General features: G+C 37.7%; 1 protein-coding gene and 1 non-coding gene across 2 annotated transcripts in view; both read right to left on the reverse strand.

Annotated features, from left to right (window-relative positions):
* Nucleotides 1-591: 591 nt before the first annotated feature.
* EIF3A (eukaryotic translation initiation factor 3 subunit A) overlaps nt 592-22,105 on the reverse strand; it is a 35,589-nt gene continuing 14,075 nt past the window's right edge. Inside the window, exons 10-22 of the mRNA XM_075155159.1 lie at nt 21,580-21,696; nt 20,347-20,532; nt 17,217-17,564; nt 16,555-16,659; nt 14,647-14,760; nt 14,239-14,361; nt 13,073-13,226; nt 11,864-12,048; nt 9,996-10,084; nt 5,389-6,221; nt 3,865-4,039; nt 3,229-3,398; nt 592-1,877 (exon numbers count right to left, since the gene is read on the reverse strand). Coding sequence (XP_075011260.1) covers nt 1,636-1,877; nt 3,229-3,398; nt 3,865-4,039; nt 5,389-6,221; nt 9,996-10,084; nt 11,864-12,048; nt 13,073-13,226; nt 14,239-14,361; nt 14,647-14,760; nt 16,555-16,659; nt 17,217-17,564; nt 20,347-20,532; nt 21,580-21,696 — 2,841 coding nt within the window. The 3' untranslated portion in view covers nt 592-1,635. The remainder of the gene's footprint in view (nt 1,878-3,228; nt 3,399-3,864; nt 4,040-5,388; nt 6,222-9,995; nt 10,085-11,863; nt 12,049-13,072; nt 13,227-14,238; nt 14,362-14,646; nt 14,761-16,554; nt 16,660-17,216; nt 17,565-20,346; nt 20,533-21,579; nt 21,697-22,105) is intronic.
* LOC142084654 (small nucleolar RNA SNORA19) lies at nt 21,902-22,031 on the reverse strand. The gene has a single exon (XR_012674406.1). It is a non-coding gene; the product is annotated as a small nucleolar RNA SNORA19 (small nucleolar RNA).

A 22,105-nucleotide genomic window follows, 5' to 3' on the forward strand; every position in this document is an offset into this window, starting at 1 on the left:
CACCGGAGAAACATGGTTCTGAGTAACACAGTCTGACTTCACAGCAGGGACTTGGACTGGCGAGCTCCAGGGGTCTCTTCTAACAGGAATGATGCTGTAAGCCTATGACAGAATGTAAGGACAGCAACAGGTAGCTGAACAGCAGCAGCACCCGCTACTCCAAATCCAGAAAGCGCTCTCTGTTACTGGATAGCTGCTGTGCTCCAGTTCCATCCTTTATAGGACTGGTTGAGGCACAAAGAAAGAATTTGGTTTGTTTAGAAAACACTGCTGTTCTGAAGGAATTCTGTGACTCAACAGGCAATGAAGTGACAGGCTGCAAAGGCACAAAGGTCTGGCCCTCAGCAGATGACCCTGAGAAGCGAATAGGACCTGGAAAGCTCAGAAGAGGACAGGAAAAGGCCAAGAGGAGTATTACAACTTTTGTTCACACACATTAAAATTAAAGCAGGTTTCTCAGGAAGAAACGATGCCAGGTGTTCTCACATTCCCCTTCAGCTGGTACAGAATACAGAAAAGAGTCCTTCAACAGCTGTTCTGCATTAACGTACACTGCAGGAAGTTACTGAAAAGTCAAGACTCTGTAGCAGCTAATTCCTTAAGTTGTTTATTTATCATTGAAGAAACACACAGCAGCAAGTTCTGTGTTGGCTTCAGTATGACCAGATAGTTAATCGTTGTTACCGCACCCCAAAATTGAAGTCAACACAGCCATTACTACAAATCACTCTTTTGGAAAGGGAAAGAATTGACCCTGAAGACAAAGAATTGGGGGAAAATTCAACAATTTCTCCAAAACCACACATTTTAAATATGACAATATTTATAAATCCTTGAAAGGCATGAATTATCCAGTAATGGAAAAAGCAGTTGTGCTATTGGCAACAGAAATACATAGCCATATGCTTACCAAAACACTTAAATTGTAAAAGCTTGAAGTTTTGTGGTTGTACACTGCAGCAGTATACATTACTGGAACAATGACTGCAAAATGGCCTCATAGGCATTATGTATTCAAGTAAATCTACAGAAAATATCCCAGTGTAGCTAATGCTCATAATGTTCATTGTATTTAATTCAAATTTAAACAACTTACTGAATTTAGACAGTGATAAAGTATGTCTCTCAGAAACCGCCTGCCCTCAAAGATACCTATGTAAAAGAGGGCTTTTATATTTTGTCTAATTTTTTGGCTATTTGTGGAAATTGATTTAGTTCTGCTTTTTCAATAATTCCACTGTGTGAACAGAGATGTTTTCAAATGCATGTTCTGTGATGATACTACCCCATTCCAAGTTAAGAAAGACTAAAAATAAAAAGGTCAGCCTGTTCTGGTGCGAGAGAGAAGCATTACTCAAGACAGCTGTTGGGCTTGCTTCTTTTTATTTTAGCAACAAATGACCCATGAAATAAGCATCATTTGAAATTTCAAAAACTGGCATTCAATTTCCAACCTTCTGCTGTGAGTTTTGTGCATGATCAATCTATATGAGTAAGTAATTCAAGCTCATGCTTTCATGTTACCTCAAAACATTTGTTAAAGAATTCCAATTCAGAATGTTTATAAGCACAAGTATAATCCGTGGATTTGATCAAATCAAAGCTAAAACATTGGTTAAACTCTGTGATTTTCACTTAACGTCGTACAGTGGTCCACCCTTCTTCATCTGTCTCATTTTTAGTACGGCGAAGGGGCTCACGCTCCTTTTCTGTTTTCCAGGAACCTTTCTCCTTCTCCCCATCTCTTTCTCGATCTTTTGATGCTGGTGGGGGAGCAGAAGCTGGAGGAGCAGCAGGAGCAGGAGCTGATCGCCGAACTGTTTCACGTTCTTCTCCACGTTCTTCTCTCCTATCGTCAGCACGCCGCCATGAGCTTGCTACAAATACAGACAGACAATAAAACAACCTTTGTCATGCTCCACCAGCAGCCTGCAAGAGTTTAAACAAATATGCCTGGCACCGACAGTCTGATTTACTGATTCTCAATCTTGCCAAGAGGTAATACAATGATGACAGCCAAATGCATAGTTTAATTTCATAGTGAAGTAATGGACAGGAACTACGCAAGCCTCTTTTCAGATTCAGGATTGTTGTGGGCAACCCAAGTGTCATCTTTAAAACACAGTAACTGCAATAAGAATGTTCTATTGATGTACATGGTTTTCTGATGTAAAAATATATTCTTATATTATTATCAGTATTAAAAGCACAAAAGCGTCTCCTTAGAAATGACCGAACCCTGAACAGAGAAACATCCTAACTTAAAAACACTCGTGGAAAATGTTTAGGTGTTCATTGTCTCAAAAGACAGCAAATTACTCTTCAGCCTACTGAAATCAGAGCTATAAACGGCGGTGGATTACACAACTCCACTGGTAACAGCATTCACCATCCTTTACTATATGAAAAATTGTTCATTTCCACCAAAAGGGTGTTAAGGATTCTACCCCAGCTATGTGTGAACAAAGCTGTGTCAAATACCAAACCAGACAGCCAAATACCAAAACTTCTTGATATATTAAAACCAATAAATCTCCACATTGAGAACCCTCAGCCTTTCTGCCAACTGAAGTCCCGGATGACGTGTTCTGTTCCAGTCCGCCCCCCGAGCCCACCTGCCCGACCACCCTCCCACGTTCAGGGAGCACCCACACTCAGGGCAGAGACCACGCGAGATTCTGAACGTGAGAACGCCAGAACTGGGAGATGTGGTATCTCAGGCTAAATGTATGTGCTGTTACCGTATTTGTAGAACACAGCGAAGGATTAATAAATGTACGTAATTAAAACAGGTTAATGTATGTAATTAACATAGGTTATTCATCAAAATCAGTACCATTAATAGTGTGAAACCCACAAGGCCTTGTTTGGAAATATTTCCCTCACATTTTAATTGTTTTAAGAAATGAGCCAGAAATTACTTTCTGGGACGTCTATCTTGATAATTTAAGTACAAGAATTCATTCACCCTGAACATAACCCTACTATGAAACCTGCATACATAAAATGTTATCCTTCTACTGCACATGTGAAATGCTACTCTGATAGAAAAGAGTACAACTAAAAAAAATTCTCAATTACATTAAAGCTTCTTTCTATTGCTTTGCTTATGCAAAGGGAGTTTAAGTGGCTGAAAATATAACTTATTCCCATTTTACCACATCCTAGCACTGTCAGAGTAACATGAAGGCCCTCTAATGAATGTAAGGAACTCTAAAATAAACATACGTTCTTCGCGGTCAGATCTGAGTGGTGGTCCTCTTCTGACGGGTGCATCTCTGTCATCAGCACGTCGATCTCTCATGTCACGACCACCTCTGTCCCATTCTTCACGACGACTTGAATCTCTCCAGCTAGAATTTTCCTCAGCTGGCCCTCTTCTCCAACCAGCGTCATCCCTTTTGCCATTCAAAACATAAAGTAAGACTAAATGCTAAGATTTTACCTTTGCTATGGAAAGAAGCAATAATAAATCACAACACAGATATTTTCAGGCCCAGTGGATCTCTATCTAACATACTGACATACTTCCAAAACCTTTTTCTGTTCTTCTGGAGCCTGACATGAAATTCTCTCGGTAACAGGTTAAAAAAAAATAATTCAAAAGCAGTAATGCATTTTGGGATTCCTTCTGTAAACAGTTAATGTCGTCTTAAAAATAACAAACCAAAAAGTCCCCAAAATGTCACTATCCATTTACTGCCTTAAAGTGCCTAATTTCACACAAACCAACCACTGCTCCTTTCACTCGACGATTTCACATTATTGCTTTATCAGCAGGGCACCTTTTTTTTTTCCCTCTTTCTTTCTTTTTTTTTTTTTTAATAGAAACATGCTAGAAGTATTTAAACAGAGAAGTCAAACCTGGGACGCCTGAAACGATCGTCTCGATCAAAATCTCTCTCTCTGTCAAATTCACGGTCTTTCTCATTTTCATCACGATCTTTGTCTCTATCCCATTCACGGTCTCCTGGAGGTCTGGAGTCTCGTGGAGGCCCCCAGCTGTCCTCACGAGCCTTTTCTCGTTCTCTCCATCCCCCTATAAGTAAGAAACACAGTCAAAGGAATTTGTGACTGACCTCTGATCTCTCTGCAGACAAAGAATCCTTTACTTCCCTCACAGAAACTGGTTCTTCAAGTTTTGATCCCTGAGGATCCAACTCAAGATGCCTGTAAAAAGCGTGCATGTTGAGTGGGAGTCATAGACAAAACACTGCAGAAACTGCGTAATATAAAGACAGTAATAAATGCCTCATCTACCAGGACTGCCTGTAACAGTTTAGCAGAGCTGATTACACCCTGCAGTCTTCAGTCAGAAACCACAAACTCCTCAAGGCTCTTGTGCAAAACAAGTGCAGGAAGAAGTAAAGGGGGTAGTTTAGACAGCAGATTCCTTTGTGAAAATCTACAAGTGAGAAGATTTCAGGCAAGCAAATTTTTAAGAACTTACTGCTTTTTAAAGCACTACTTTAAAATATGACTATTGTTTACCATTTACTTACACAGTGCATCCTGCAATATCGTTCAGTTATTTATGAATGGGAGTTCTTTACCATGCAGCCTATTTTTTCGTTAAACAGGAAAAAGGAGAAAGCTATTGGAGTGCGAGCATCCAGATTTATGATAACTTTTCTACAGGTTTGGATTACAGAATTAGCATCTATAAAAGTTGATGTGGCGCCTGTGAATATATAAATCTGAATAAAAAGAACCAGGAAATCAAAATCATATCTAACATTTAAATGCCATCAACAGTTCGGAAAAGAATCAGAAACAGTTGTAGCAGTCACCATCAACAAGACTTAAGACTAGAAATAAACTACACAAGAATGGGACAATTCAGATTGTAAGGGACCTCAGAAGGTCACCTAGTCCAACCTACTGCTCAAAGCAGGATTTTCAAGAAAGGTAAACACAAAAGCAAAAAGGGAATGGTAAAAACAGGAATATCTCTGTACACAAAAAAAGCTTATCAAAACCAGACCCACTTGAATGATGCACCAAAATCCTCCTTAGACAGAGGTTAATTTCAGACATACAGAGGGGGCAGGGTAAGAGACGAAGGTGTCTTAATCTAGTGAGAATGTTTCTCTCCCATCAGAGCACTCAACTTGTATGTTTGGGTTTTGCACATAGGTAAATTACCAGCATTACTATGTGACCTTTCGCTATCTTCCAGGCAAGCAATAAACACGGCTGCATTTTTTTTTAATTCAACCAAATGAAAAGGTTTAATTATACTAAATAAAGGAGTGTCCACATTAACCAAATTAATCCAGACGTTTTCAGAGTTGATTCTCCCATTTCTGGCACCAAGTACATTACATCCATTATCTACTAGGTTAACACACCCTTTGCAGGGAAGATTATTATATTATTATACTTTACCTGGTTTACCAAATGGTCTCCAAGGACCTGGCCTTGAATCATCGCCGCTACGCCACGGACCCCTGTCATCATCTCGTCTGGAGAGCCTGTCATCATCTGCACTACGCCATGGTCCCCTGTCATCATCACGCCTTGACATCCTATCGTCATCCATCCCACGCCTGGGACCTCTGTCATCATCCATTCCCCGCCTGGGACCTCTGTCGTCATCCATCCCCCGCCTGGGACCCCTGTCGTCATCTGCGGCACGCCAGCTGCCCCGGTCATCATCCAGCCCACGCCTGGGTGGCCTGTCATCATCCAAAGCCCGTCTGGGTGGCCTGTCGTCGTCCAGCCCACGCCTGGGTCCTCTGTCGTCATCTGCTGCACGCCAACTGCCTCTGTCATCGTCCAAGCCGCGCCTGGGTGGCCTGTCGTCATCCAAAGCACGTCTGGGTGGCCTGTCGTCATCCAAAGCACGTCTGGGTGGCCTGTCGTCATCCATTCCACGCCTGGGACCCCTGTCGTCATCTGCAGCCCGCCAGCTCCCTCTATCATCATCCAAACCACGCCTGGGCGGCCTGTCCTCATCCAATCCACGTCTGGGCGGCCTGTCCTCATCCCCTTCACGCCTAGGTGGCCTGTCCTCATCCCCTTCACGCCTAGGTGGCCTGTCCTCCGTTGATTCCATAGAAGGACGTTCCTTTTCTTCTGCAGCACCACGTCGGGGCAGATCATCCCCTCGTCGCGGCAGATCATCTCCTCGTCGCGGCAGATCATCCCCTCGTCGCGGCAGATCATCCCCTCGTCGGAAAGGTCTTTCATCATCTCTTGCTTCTCCTCGACGCCAATCTCTAGAAAACCATAGGGAATGAGCAAAAAGTAGAAGCTGACATCCAGGAAAGCTTTACACATTAGATCAACAGTATTAAACCCCTCAAGGCCATTTCTGAATGTATCCACTCGATGTGTGGTTGCAAACACATTCACAGAGCTTGCAGTTTTCAAATGCACATGTTCTAATTGCTTTCATTGCTATGGGAAGGCGGTAGGTCACCATCCCCACAGCTTCAGTAAAGACTGAAGAGTTTATCATCTCCTTCAAAACTACAGTTTGAAGGGGATAACTACAGTCCTCTGTTGGTTATCTGCTGCAACACAACAGAGAAGAGGTTTGGCTTCTACACCAAGCCTAATTTGACAAACTCGAGCTAAGTCTCAAAGAATCAGTATTAAAAAAAAAACTACAACCATCAAGTAGGTATCCCTCTTCTTCATGCACATGCCAACCCTACAGTACAATTCCTGTTTTCATATGCTTTGGCACAGTTCCAACTCAACAGATTGGCAATACTTTCACTGACTCTCGTGGATTTAAAAAAATAAAAATCAAAACCAGAAAAACCCCACAGGTTTAGAAATCCGCTATGCTATTAAAATGTAAACAAAAGAACAGCAATGACTTGCTACAAAACAACAGATGTAGGACTCCGAGAGGTGAGAACAAAGAGGCAACAGTTTGTGACAACTCTGCATCTCAAGTTTTTTGAGGAACTGTGAGCAGCTTATTTCCTAGTTTTGGAAGACTAAGAGTCTCACAGACTGTTAAGCTGTGAGATAAAAACAAGACATGGAGATTGTTAACGTCCATTTAGACTCAAATTGGATAATCTTCTCCTTTCAAAAAATCTGATTATTTTGATGAAAAGAATATGTAGATAAATGGTTATAAAGTTCATCAAATGAACAAGTATTTAATTCATTCACACTTAGGTACTGTTTCAGGGTTTTGAGATTTTTAAATCTATTTTTTTAACTATTACTTTTAAACTATTACTACTCTAATTTTTAAACTATTACTTGCAGATGGAATTATTCATCTGTTGTTTATACATTTTTTCCCCGTTTGACAACTTTAGTGTTCATATTTCAGCTTTTGTCCTTCTCTCCCTCTTAGAAATCCTAACTCCCACTTTAGAGTTTACTGAAATTAAGAGTCAAATAGCAACTGATAAATTAATAAGAACAGAGGGATGCATGAATATTAAGAATATTATTGAATGGCAGTCACTGGAGTAATGCAATCCAGTTTCTATTATATAACCCATTTTTCAATAACCTCTAAAAACCCGACTCACAGATCTACAAGAGCTGAAAGCATGCAGACAGCTTTCCCAAATAAAGCAGAAATTTGCTGGCAAAGTTCACACTCTAGTGTCTACCACTGTTAAAAGTTTATGACTTGAACAAGAGGTACCACCATAAAACGACTTTTTCTACTAAACCAATTGGCTTTTAGTTTAACTCCTACATAGCACTTTTATGTTAACCTCTTTTTCCTGCAATCGCAATATTTGTGATTTTTTTTTATATCAGGATTGACTTTCTTCTCTTCCTTATAAAATTTTATTACATCTACCACAGAAAGATCATTAGTTTTATTTTCCTCTTTTGTTTCTTACGATAATTACCTTTCTTGCACAGTGAAGGAACAAAGGCAATACTCGCAGCCTAGTTATAACTATTATCAAGCCACTAGCTGTCCAGAAGACAGACAGACCTTGCTGGACTCTTCTGCCTTTCTATAATCGGTTTTTTCTTGTAACTGAAACCACGGTATGGAAAAGACTGATAACACTGGAACATGCTGATCACCTGGAATCCAGTACTCTGGGGATTGCTGCGTAGTACAATCGGTTGCTTTGTGACTGTAAGGACCTGTGTACCAATACGGCATGTACGTCAGGACTGTGCCATTTCCATGAGAAATTAATGTCTGCGGGACATCTTTTATGGCTTCTCCTTGTACTAGCACTCATAAGGACATTTTAATGTATATATCCAATAGCTGTATTTAGAACTAGATACATGCTGCAAATTAAATCTGATGCTCTGTCCTTCATGTTACTGCCTTTACCACTTGATTCAGAAACACATTTTGGAATTATTTTACTCAGTTATAGTTAGGTTTGCACCGCTGTGTTTGTATCCAACACATTTTTGCTTTAGGGTTAACCTCCAACTGAAGTTAGACCAGAGTTTTCTAAAGAATGCAGAATTACACCTTTCTTCTGTAATTATGTTTGCGCATAATCACTTTTATTACTTTGCTATTTTCCAAGTTTGGCAAAAAAGGAAAAAAGAAAAAAAAAAAGAGAAACATTCAGTTTTACTTAAAATTCCATAGAGAGATTAATTTTGATTGTTCTCAGTATTTCCTTTCAGTATTTCTCAGCATATTCCTCTTAGTAAAAGAGAGAAGGAAAGTTTTACCGAACATGCTACATAATAATCCAAAGTATGCCTAATTTTAACTCCTCAGCAGTCACTTGTCTCAATTTCTACAGAAGTTGAATGAAAAATGACTAAGACAGCAGTTAACTCTATGCTATAATGATTCAAAAATTAATATGGGTCACCTGTATCATTCTGTTGGGGGGGGGGAATCACATTGAAGCATATAAATAGATGTATTAAACACTTCTGCAATCTGTTAATAATGAAAGGCTTCACCCAAGAGTTTTATCCCATTTTTGGTTTTGCAATTCACGAGAAAGTGGATCACTACCAACAATGGCAACACAGCTTTTAAGGAAAGACTGAAAGACTATTTTGTTTATCAAAAGATCATACTCCTCAAATATGTTAGAAGAAATTACTAGAGAGAGAAAGAGTAAAATAATTTGCTTACACACTGGAGTCAGAGTAAGCTGTAATGGCTTTAAATTGGTGCACTGGAAATTGAGGTTAGACGTTTATAAAAATCTATCTACCTGGAAGGCTAATTTAGCAATAAAATATACTGCCAATTGGAACAAGCAGTGGTATCTCCATCAGCACAGGCTTTTAAGAACAACTAGACGTGCGTCATCAGAAATATTTTAGGCACAGTTCATCCTGACGTGGAGTAGAGGGATGGACAAATATTAAAGATCTTATTTTCTACAACTGTATAAACAGTCTTCACTATTAGTGAACATATCCAAAACCCCTAAAATATATATATGTGAACAAGCGTGGTGTTTTTTTTTCCCAGAAGTGCAAAGTATCTTCAGAACATTCTTCTTTCAGAAATCCTTCCTCCTCTGTTCAATACAGTTTTTCAGAATTTTGTTGTAGTCTATGGCACATATTTTCTGTTCTGTGACTCGCTCTGGGAGTTAAGTAGTTTAAGACTCTGAATTTTGACTTTACTATTCTTATATATTACTGTCAGTTTTCTAAACGGAAAATCTCAAACAGTTTGATCATCCAGGAACCCTGCATTTGTTTGTCATCCTTCCCCATTCTGTACTTATACAACTGACACCAATGTTGGAGTGGGACAGAGATTTTTAATTTAAAAAAGAAACCAAGCAAGCAAGTTGTTTATCAGATACAAGAGGTATCTGCTAGCCTCCACATATCTAAGCTAAATAAAACAAGAACGTTATCTGAATGCAGTTCCAAGATAAAATCTCTCTCTCATTTTGAGATCCTTACAAAGCAATTTTTTAATAGAAGGTAACTTTCAGAGATGTAAAGGCATGAGATATTATTCAGTTAGTGCAGCTTTAGCAGTAACAATAAAAAGGGAGCCTATACATTTTGAGCCCAATACAACTGGTGCTTAGTAACCCAGTGATTACCTTTCCACTGGTGCTCGTCGCCATTCAGATTCTGTCTCACCACCTCTTCTCCAAGAGCTTTCAGACTCCCTATCACCCCACCGAGATTCCTGTATATCAAAAGAAATCAGGAACATTCTCTCTGAATACTTTAAAGTGAAGATTTTCAAGATACAATTTACTCCTTTCAGAGCATACTATGTCATCAAAAACTCACTTGTTATACTGTAGAGAATACTGAACTATCAGGAGTTTGAATAACTTAAGTATGGCCTTCACTGACTAACTTCATTGTTTCTGGCAGACTTTAAAACCAGTATGGTTCCCTTTATGCCACTTTTACTAACAGGGTAGGATATATGCAAATACACTAAAAAGTTTATGACCGAATGTATGAACAATAGCTACAGTGAGCCATAGCTACCACCTGTTAACACAAAAAGGATGTTCTAACAGTTTCACTTTCCTGCTGCTTAATGACAGTAGGAATGAATTCAAAAAATTATTTGGTTTTGTGCCTTCCAATCAGATCAGAAAATGTAACTGAATAAACTGAAAGCTCTCTACAGCAGAGACCATTTTGTTCTGGGTTTATACAACACTTTAACATGGTACCTCAATGCACAGGACAGGCGAGGTATTTGCGATTCACACAGGTTGCTTAGATGCAGGGCAGAGCAATAATCAATATTTTTTTTAAATAAAGGTAAAATGTCTCTCCCCATCACTGGACAAAGACAAACGATTTAAACTATTTCTAACAAAGTTGTTTATTCCTCAATTCCATCACAAGAAGAAAATTAGGTAAACCATATAAAATACCTGATTTCACATAATCACACCACCTCTTTATAAAAGGGTATTCCGGTTTTAAACTGCTCTTTGAAAAGTGTTTTTTTTTGTCAAAATCTACGCTTCAATATGGGGAAATACACAGGCTGCGCAAGATCTTGCATATCCACTACTCCATGAGTGCCTCCTTAAATGCTTATGAAATGACCCCAACAAACAACGATGCGCAAACAAAGAATCCCAAAACTGCAAATGACATTTTTCAAGTGGTACAGATATCTTTCTCAGAACCTGAGTCAGCTTTTCTGTATAATCAAGCACCCATGGCTAGGAGTACCTCCTATGTGAAAAATACCAGTGATAATAGTCTATCAGGTAAATAATCAAAACAATTTATACAAGCTCTGATCACTTATCTTCACAGTGCTACTCAACGAAGTATGCATTAAACAAAGACAATGGCTATGGTGGATGAAATTTAAAACTAGTTCTCTTACTGATAAGCTCTGAAAAAGTGGGAGCGTAGGTTTGTGGTACTCATTTACATTTTTTGAAATCATTGAACATTTATTTGCAAATAACTTTCACTTTGTTTCCTGTCGGATTGGGATAATGATTTTCCCCAATACTTATATTTGTAAATGGAAAGTTGCACACACTTCTTGTTTTTATGTTTTATGTTACGGCATATTTCTTATAAAACTATGCTTTTATGTTTAGTCTGGGATTTTCCTTCAGTATCTACTCTAATTCCTGACTTTAGCATGAGTGACTGTACTTATTCCAATATAGCTTTTCTCTTTTACATTAAAGAAAATTTATTCAATATTTATTTTTGTCTTTATTTGTTTAGTTTTTGAACAGCTTGCAGATCTTAGTAGTTTCTCTGTTTTACTTTATTACTAAACTACAGATTCCAGAGCCTGATAGTGAGCTGAAACTAAGTGACAATCACTTAACTATTAAATTAGCCACTTATGCTACAACTTAGAAAAAAAATTTTAGCCTATGATTTTACAATGCTACCATCTTCTTCCAAATAATCTACAGAAGAAGGAGCAGTCAAAAAGAAAACAAACCTGCAAGTATTTACCTACCTTTCTTGAAAATGGGTCATCTAGACCTCTCCTTTCTTCTTCTCGACGACGCTCTCTTTCTTCTATCTCCATTTCTCTTTGACGTTTTTTCTTCTCCAGTTCTTCTAGTTTTTTGACACGTTCCTGGTATTCACGCTGTTCCTGCTCACGTTTCTCACGCTCAATGCGTTCCTTTTCCTCACGCTCTGCAGTTAGAAAAATAAATAGGAAGTATTACCAAAATAAATTCCGTTACTTTGCTGTATCCACACAAGGTTTACAAAAGACAATCTCCCCCCTTTGACTCCTTAACAAAAAGTAAGCATTTCACAGAATACGTTTAACCACAGAATCTGTTTTCTGGAAGTATCCTAACTCCAAAGGAATAGGAAAAGAAACCTTGATATATCCATTAACCTGACATCCTGAAAAACAGTTGCTAGCAAGGAAGGAAAGAAAATGTTCCAATATCCATATGTTTATTCAATGTACAGATGCAAATGTGCCAGCTAAAATATCGGTAACTACAAGTATGATGAGGATCTTTTCCCTAGAAAAGGTCAAACAAAAAAAATCAGCTAGTAGTGTCACAAATTTGATATTCAGGACTGCTTGGGTTTTGTTGGTTTGTTTTTTTAATGTTGCACGACTATGAACTCCGATACATAAAATCTTCATCCGCCAAGTGACAAATAGGAAAGAAATTTACCTTACAGGATGCCTATCACCTCTTCTCTTCTAAAGCCTTGAAACAGGCTACCAGACAAAGGAATTCACAAAGAAAGGTGTGTGAGTCACTTACAGTTCTTGAGTTCTTGATCTGACACCGATGTTCCCTGCCTATTCTCTTTAAGATTTGCACAAACAAGTGGCCAGAACTCAAACTAAACGACTAAAATCAAAGACTCAATTTTTCATTAGCCTCCCTTACTTCATCTCCTCCTCTATTCACGTCTGGGAGAAGAGGAGGGCAGGAAGCACTCATTTGCTTTCATTTTCCTTTCCTCCTATAAAGCTTTACCTTCATCACTATGCTGCACGCGTAAGCAGTGCATTATGTAAAATATAAAGGTACAGTATCTAACAGCAATGAACACAGTGTTCACCGCTGACTGAAAATGAAGACTCTCTCTCCAATATAGTGGAACAGGGAAACCAGAAGTTAGCTGCATACACATCTGCAATGGGTCAAGGATGCAAAAGATAAAATAATCACATTCTCAATTATACCTTTAAGCAGCTGTTCTTCTCGTAGTCTTTGCTCTTCTTCCTCCTTCTCTCTGTAATAAGTAATGCGCCTCTCTTCTTTGCGTTGTTTCTTGCGCTCCTCCAAACGATTACGCCTCTCTTCTGCTAACCGTTCCTGGAACTGCTTGAGTTTATCCTGAAATACAAAGAATACACATGAAACCACCAGAACTGTAATGTTTAAGAGCTAGACAGTTACACAAATTGCTAATTAAAGCTGCACAGAAACACAAACCAACTGCAACATATTTACTTTGCTCCACTGAAAAACAACTATCTGTTTGCCATTTTAAACTTTTTCTGCAATAAATTTCGTATAAGGGAATATACTCCTACTCCTAGAAGACAGACAATCAGTATGCACAAATTTAGTTCTTCATCTGCTTTTTCAGGAAAGGAATTACCTGAATAATAATTTACCTGTACCTAAAATACATTACCTAAAATTACCTATATTATTGCAAAGAATCATATACAGTTACTTAACTTATTGTAACATAATACCTCTTTTGCTTTTTTTATTAAACCAGTTCTTACTGCAACACAGCCAAATAATCAAAGCTATAAGCAGCCTCAGCAAATGTAGGATTTTTAAAACGTAGAGCAAGGAACAAAGGCACAGTTCTTTCCCTGCCCTCATGGTCTAATTTGTTATTAAATTTTGCAAACATAAAACATAACTTGAAGTTCCAAATACTTGGACTATCAGAATAATTTCCAGATTCAACAAAAAGATTAAAAAACCCAACAGACAAGTATTTGTTTCTATTTCTCAGCTTCAATATTATCGTCGGTATTATTTCATCACCACAGTAAGTCCAAATACTTGTACAGACACAGCTGGCTGCTCACATGCTACCCTATGATCTCTCCCTAATAGCTGCACTGAAATAAATAATTTACCTATCTTTTATTTTCCACATAAGCTATTCCAGAAGTTGTCAAAAATTGTAAATGATAATATCTAGGAATAGGTGCAAGAATTTTTTTTTTTTTTTTTTTTAGTCAAAGCAAAAAATAAACAATTCCATAATTTTGAGCCATTCTAGATACTAATTTGTTTCTAGTTTTCATGAAGAATCACTGGGTCACAAGTTTAGTTCCTCACTTTAGGGGAATATTTTATTACAATACCATATCTCATGTACCTCATAAACTGTTCGTCGTGATGCTTTGAGCCTGGCTTCAAATAAATCTCTATCCTCCAACATCCTTGAGAGTCTGTTCTTATGCTCAAGGGCTTTCTCCCGCTCCAACTGCAAAGTGGTGATCTAAAAATAGATAATATAAAAAGTATTACAAAGTAAAATCTTATTATATATTTGCATTACATCTGCCTCAGCCACTAGGAAGAGAAATTATCTTTTCCTCTTTCAGATCCTAGACAGAAGATACTGCTGTCCCCTAGCACAATGAAATTGCGAAGCTAACGCTTCATTCTTCATATCAACTTTTTCTCTTCTTCCCTTGGATCGAGCTGGGGAAAAAAGAGTGCAAAACCCACTATTTTTCATTCATCGCCAATAGATTTTATCCTCTGAACAAAAAATTCTTACCCTTTCTTCTTCCTGTTGTTCCCACAGCTCCATATCATGCACTCTTTGCTCCTCATATGCAGTCTTTATTAAAGGAATTTCTTCTAAGCGCTTCGCTCTTTCAAAATAGTCAATCTAAATAAAGATCACATATCTTTAGCATGTCATAATGCAAAGACCAAATCTGGAATCTTCAGCATCCTCCAAAGAAAACCCCAACATCTGGAGACTTCTCCAATATATCTGATATATTATTGTTACATAAGAACAACCACGTTGGACCACATCAAAGGTCCACTAACCAAGAACCTGCCTCTACCACTGGCAACTAAGTGCACTCCTAGGCAAGGATGCAAGAATAGAGGCAGGCATATATACAATACTCTCTCAGCATCATCAATTTTCAGCTCCTGGCATTTCCTGTGTTGGAAGTTTTTTTGTATTTAGTAGGCATTGGTGGATTTCTCCTCGTGTCCTTTTGAACTCAAAGAAGCTTTTCATATACAACAACATACTTTGGAAAGAACTCCTGTGCGTCTATGGCTCACAGTATGAAGACCTACCTTCTACCTACAAATAGTTCTGAATACGGCTCCTACTAGCTTCATTTGATGCTTCCTAGTTCACTAACCCTTGCAGTCAGCGCAAGAACAACTGCTCCCCATTGTCAGCTGTTACAACAGGTACACTCTTATGGACTGCTACCGCATCCTCTCTCCAGAAGTCTTTCAGACATGGAGGTACCAGTTTACATAGACATTTCTTACAGAGAAGTCAATCCACATCATTGATAATTCTTGTTGGCCCCCTCTCAAACTTCCAGTTCAACCTTGTCCTTTTTGAGATAAAGAGACTAGAACTGCACACAGTGCTCGAGACGCAGACCCACCAAGTTCTCATTGCTGACTGAGAATGTTAATTTTGGAGGCCATCATTTAATATGTAAAGCTAAAGATTGAGGGATTTTTTTTTCTGCTTTCCCTACACAAAGTATTTTATATCTATGTAAACTGAACTTCCTTCGAAGACTCTTCCTTTTACCCCACAGCTGCTAAGTTTTCTTTGGTGAAGAACTTTGTAAAAAGCTTTTTGGAAAATCCAACTTAGTTACACCAACCAGACCACCCTTACACATATGTTTGTTTTGACAGCTTCAGAGAACTCCAAGAGGAAGCCCTGGCTTTTATAGAAGCTGTGCTGACCTTCCCAGGTAGATCATGTTTACCCAGGTGACCACTAATTCTACTGTTTAATTTTCTGCTACTTTGCCCAGTATGAGTGTCAGGCTTACAAGCCTGCAGCATAAACGATCCTCATTGGAACCTTTTTAAGTAACTTGCCACTTTCTAGTATCAAGCCAGTTTTAAGTGAACTCTATTACCAACTGTATTATATAACCTCTGTTTCATTCTTGAATACTGTCGGAAGTCCTGGGTGAGTTTCACCTTGCCCAGGTTATATATTTCTATTTACTATGACAACATGTTCCTCACACATTTATAGTCACCCAAGTTTCAGGCAGATCCTATTCTGCCATCTACAAGGGCTCTAGTAGTGGAATTTCCTCTGTTTCACTAAGGACTAATACAACTAATTAAATTTAGCTTCTCTGTAATGGCCTTACCTTCTGTGAACATTTAATCTTCTCTGAACATTTTCTAATTACAAGTCTTCCCAACTAAGTCTCAGTTCACATACAGCTTAAGGGTCCATTTTCAATCAACTCCATTAATTAGAACAGATTTGTGCACTGATACTAGAAACTCAGTTGGTTTTTAACCCATTTACCTTTTTTTAGTTTCATACAATAACATTTTCAACACCAATATTATGTATGTGTGTATATATCTTTATGTATCAATACAGGAGTTCACAATCACTAACTAAAGCATTGTATAGACATGGTTTTGTACCCTTCCTACTTTGTACCTTTTTCTCCTGATTCTTCAGACGTTCCTGAAGTTCTTTCTTTTCTTTTTCAAGCTGTTCAACTTGTTTAGCCATAATGAAGTCAGGATCCAATTCTTCAAGATCCTACAACCAAGTAAAGTTATCAATACAAAATAAAGCAAACGTTTTTTCTGTTACACATGTGGTTTGTTTATTTATTTATTTAAGCTTCTCTGCAGTCTTCCTCTTAACTTTTAAACTAATTTGCTTCAGAAACATTCTCAGGTTTTTTTCCTCTCTTCTGGGTAACTCATATTTTATTTTAAAAAAATTCTCTAAAGCATTTGTATATTGATTTTCAATTGAGACACATTCCAGGTACTACAAAATTGGATCTGCATGTCTATTTTGTATTTTGCACTCTGTTCAAGCAACAAGGGGAGGGGGAGGAACCAAACAGCTGGACTTAATTCCTCCAAGTAAAAAAGGTCTATCCAACCTCAGAATTAAGGTTTACTTATGCTGTTGAGCAAATTAAATATTTAAGTGTCAAACTGTCTCATTTTTAATAGAGACAGCTGTTTATAAGACCAGTTACAGTATAAAACTAGTAAAGAACATGAAATTCAGGCAGCCTAGCAATGTAACACCAAAAGCATAAAAAAAACCCAAACTCAAAACTTCAATAATAAGTTGTCTACCTCAATATCAATATCTTTAAATGCTTTGGCTCCCAGTTCAGTCTTCTTGATCTGCTCCAAGCGCTCACGAACAGTCTTCTTTTTGATTTGTTCATGCTCTTGCAGGATACGCTCCTTCTCCCTTTCCTTTGCCTCCTGGCGCAGTCTCTCTTCTTCAGCTTTCCGGACTTTTTGTAATTCTGCTTCACGTTGTTCCAGTTCTTCTTTTTCACGCTGAATGTTTAAACTTTCAAGGCGCTCTTTTCTTTCTTCTATAGTTTGACGACGTGCAAGAATACGCTGATGCTCCTTCCTTGAATTTTTTAGGAAGGCAGTGACTGCCAGCTGATGTTGTTCTTCCTTCTCTTGCTGAATTTAAATTAAGGATAAGACAATGATGTAAATAGCATCTCTTTAAAAAGGCAGAAAGCACAGCAAATGCTTCTCAAAGAAAATTCAAGGTTAGTTTTAATTTCCAAACTTGCCAACTGCATGGAGATGAAATTTGTAACAGCAAATCTAATTACACATCTGAGTGGCATACAAGGTAGTATCAACTGAGTAGAACCACCTGCAAATGGAGAAAATTGTCTGTAAAAGACAATATTCTGCAACACATCTTAAGTATGATAGTTTCACGCTTTTCTCGGTCCAAAAATATTGCACACCCAAAGGTTAGTGATATTCAAGATTCTAACTGAAAGAGGGGTTAGGGGGGGTCAATCTTGTTTGTCTCTGCATGCTATACTTGTGTTAGCAAGTATAGCACCACATGTACTGTATTTCACCACAGCTCCCTTGTTTTTGAAGTTTTGGTTTTTTCCAAACACGCTAGCGTAAGAGAAAAATACCCTAACTGACACAAAGCACTATCTGTGAGATGATAAAAACCTGATGATTGTCTCTCAATAATTTAGGTATAAAACTACTTTAATTAAATAATAAAAAGCACTATACTTCTAGACATGAGCATATAGACTATTCTCTAACATTCTTTAAGCATCCTTCTAACCACCCCGCCATTCTCCTCCAGAGTACCTACACAGTTCTTTGTAGAGATTCATGCTGTACACATGAAGAGGTATAATTGTGCCAGCTCAGGGAGCTGCCCAATTTAATCAGTCCAGCAAGCAGCAAAACACTGCAGCCCAATCAGCTCATTACTCCCTCAGTCACGCTGCTCTTGAAATGTGAGCTAGTTCAGAGGTATTTTTAGTAATCTGTCACTTCTAGGGCATTCAACAAAAACACTGAAACATCCATACTTTGTTGCAGATCTGCAACAGATCCTCTTAAACAGAGGTGCCAGAAACATAAAAATGAAAAGCTTTAGATGAATTTAATGATTTTGTGAATTATAACAAATTTGACAGAAATTAAAAGGTTTTAAGCAGCTGAAAAAAGTGCAAAGTTTCGATCTGAATAGCGGAGGAAAAAAGGCTATCAACTTGTTCTGTAGCTTCTCTAACCACATAGATCGACATTAACCTTGATACTGTACTCCAATTTTACAAGTGTAATTACTAGCATGTATGTCTTATTCAGCTAATTGTACTAACATGTCAAGTATAAGACTATTTGTCATTTCTATCTATGAATGTACAAACAAAGCATATTTTTTCTTTCAAAGCAACAATCCATCTGTCTAATATCAATTGCTAATAAAATCTTTTTAGGGGAAAACCTACATGGAAATATTCTTATCTTAAACACTATAAAACAGCTAATATATGTTCAAGCTAACACAAGTAAGCTAGCATTAGGTGTCAATGTCACAGTCCTACTTTGTGTGTTTATATTTTAAGAATATTACTTATTATTTCAACCCGGATAAAGAATCTAACATGGACATCTTGCTATCAGTCTTTTTTCTATATGGAAAAATTATTTTATATGTTTGCTATGAATACTTTCATAAACATAAAGCAAAAGAAAAAATTACCACTGCTCTTTTAAGAGAAGTGAAGGTTTAGCTTGTCACAACCAAAGCATGCTGGAAATCCGAGAGTGATTTACACCTTGCTCCAAAGGGCTCTGGAGAACCTGAAATGTGAGCTCATCGGAGTCCAACCTTGAAGCCAACAGCCCCAGTGAGGAGGACAGAGAGTGACAAGGACAGGTCAGTTCTTCAGTTGTGAGATCTTTTGTTCATGTTTTTAGATTCCACTATGAAGTTACATTCCAGGTTCTTCACAACAGCAGTTTCTCCAGGAAGAATAAAGAAAGCAGGCTCTTGGATTTTCAAAAATGCATGCAATATTTTAAACAAATCCTACCTCTGTAGGCCCATCTATGGGTAAGTCATTATTTGGTGTATTCTAGACCTGATATATGCAAGACCGGCAATTTAAACTTGGGCTTCTTGGGTACATTTTGACATGATTTTAGTTATGACCAAACACTAACTAGTTGAGTGCATTTAAGAATGACTTATTCTTCTTCACAAGCACAAATAGCTGACTACCACCAGGCTGAAAAAAAATGAAATTAAAAGGTACATCTAATCTGAGAAAACGCATTCATTAAGATATAAGCTTTGGTATAAAGTGTTGAGTTATTAGCTTACATTTCTACTTAATCCATAAGTATATAAATGCAGCCATCATTACTGTCAAATTAGATCAGAGATCATTACCACAATGCTCTGAAAAACAGAGCAACACACTTCTGAAAAGAAATGTAAAAAAGCACCAATCACTACCTAATCAAATCCTTGCAATGTCATGTTAAATAGCTCAGTGCCTTTCCTATGTCAAGGAAAGGTAAACCAAGTAACTCCTTGGTGTAATATTCAAGTATGACCTCACAACTTCACAACAAGCTTGCCTTGCTAAACCAGAAAATTTAGATCTATTAGAACACTCTACTAGGTGAGTATGTAACAGATGCAGAAGGATACTTTGTCATTAATAAATACATTAATGCTACACTACATTTGTATATATTAACACCTCAAGGATCAATCATTTGTTTTGAAGGGAGGGCACAGCAGTAACAATATTGATTACCACTACACTGAAAATAGATTACTGAACAAGCAGTTGATCAGACAAGTAAAAAAATAACAAAAGGCTGCATAAGGACAACAGATAAACATCACAGAACGTTTTGTGTGTTTGTCAACATTTTCAGAAGACTTAAAATGACTTACCAGTAAGTGAGGAGGCTTAATGACTGCAAGAGCCTTAGCCAGAGCTGAGGACATAGCAGTCAATTGATTTCTAATTTGCTCAGAAGGCATACTTTGCAGTTGAGGGCCTAGTGGAGCATCTTCTCTAGTACTGTAATTCAAATCTGAGCCAAAACTCAGCGTCCGGGTAGTATGATCAAGGCGAACCTTTGCAAAAATGAAGAAGAAGAAGAAGAAGGCGGCGGCTTGTATTATTTATTACTTTTAAATAATTTCTCTGTTGCTCTGCCTATGACCAACATGAGTCAACAAAAGCTCTAAGCAGAAAATACTTTAAAAAAAAAAAAAGCTTTAGCTATACCAGACTAAGAAAAATGCCCAATTAGTAGAAGAAAAATAGCACTATGAATAAAATTTTGTTTAATTTCCATGCTTTATTAAAAAAAAAAAAAAAATCACTGGAAGAGGCTGAACTTCCAATGATTCTATGAAATGAGCACTGGAAGACAAATCATTCTTGCCTCTTCCTCCACATTAGCAAACAAGAATCCTGATCTTAAGGCACGCAATTTCAACACATCTAAAATACAAGCTGAAGTTGTGTGTTAACCTAAACAAATTAACTCAGCTTTATCTAAAAACCTAAATGGAATTACTAAGCAATCTCAACTAAAAAGCTAAATGAATAATTACTAAGCGATCTCAACTGAAAACTACTACTGTTTCATCACCAGCTTAAACATTTCATCACAGGCTGTCGTTCATTCAATACAGACAACTTTACCAACAATGCAGCTGAAACATCTCAGACATCGGTGCACATTTCAAACACTGGTGTTTTACTTCAGTCACTTGGTTAGACAAAAACCAACATCAGCAACTGCTAGCTCTTCAGTCTTGCACAACTAATTCAGCATAGTCAGAAATTCGCATCCCTGTTCGTTAAACTTGCTTCAGGATATTCTGGACTAAATCACTGCAGCTCACAGGGCAAGTTTCACCAAATTTAATTTCAACTTTTACTTCTACTGGACTTACGTTAATGGTTGTTGACATAAATCAAAAATACACACCAGAATGCAAATAATCATCAGTTCTTAATATACATGTCACATGCATCATTTACTCTAGTTTATCTCCATCTATCAGAATCCATTGTCTTCCTTGGGTTCAATGTCATCCAGTTAGTTTTCATCCAGTGTAATACACATGAATCCATACATCATTTCACAGAAGTCTTTTTACAGCACTTACTTGTAGGTCACAATGTCTGGCTGCATCAACGATACTACGTTCTAGCTGGAAAGCATCAACAAAAGGAACCAGGGTAGCCAGACGAGAAAATTCAATGCTTTGATAAATCTGGGCCACCTGTATGTGAACAGAAACATGAAGTATTTTTCCTCACTGAAAAGAGATCTGAAATAAGTTGTTGTACAGGCTCTAAAGCAAACTTACTAAATCATCAATAAATGAATGTATACATATTAATATAATTACAAATACTCTTTCAGAATTTTATTTCTGTACTGTATTCAAACTTAACCTAAGATTAAATGCCATTCCTGAATGGCTTCTTTGTATGAAGGAGACTGGCAGCAGTAACTACATACAGCTATGCTGCTAATTAGCCTTCAACTATTTTAGCACATCAGAAATAACACTGCTCGTCACTTGTAACGAAAGCAGGTCAATGAAATGTGCATTTTATAAAACACCTAGACACAAAAAAAACCAAAACCAAAATATCCCACCCAGCCCTTACTGAAAAAAAAAAAAA

Source organism: Calonectris borealis, chromosome 7 (assembly GCF_964195595.1).
Source record: "Calonectris borealis chromosome 7, bCalBor7.hap1.2, whole genome shotgun sequence".
NCBI lineage: Eukaryota > Metazoa > Chordata > Aves > Procellariiformes > Procellariidae > Calonectris > Calonectris borealis.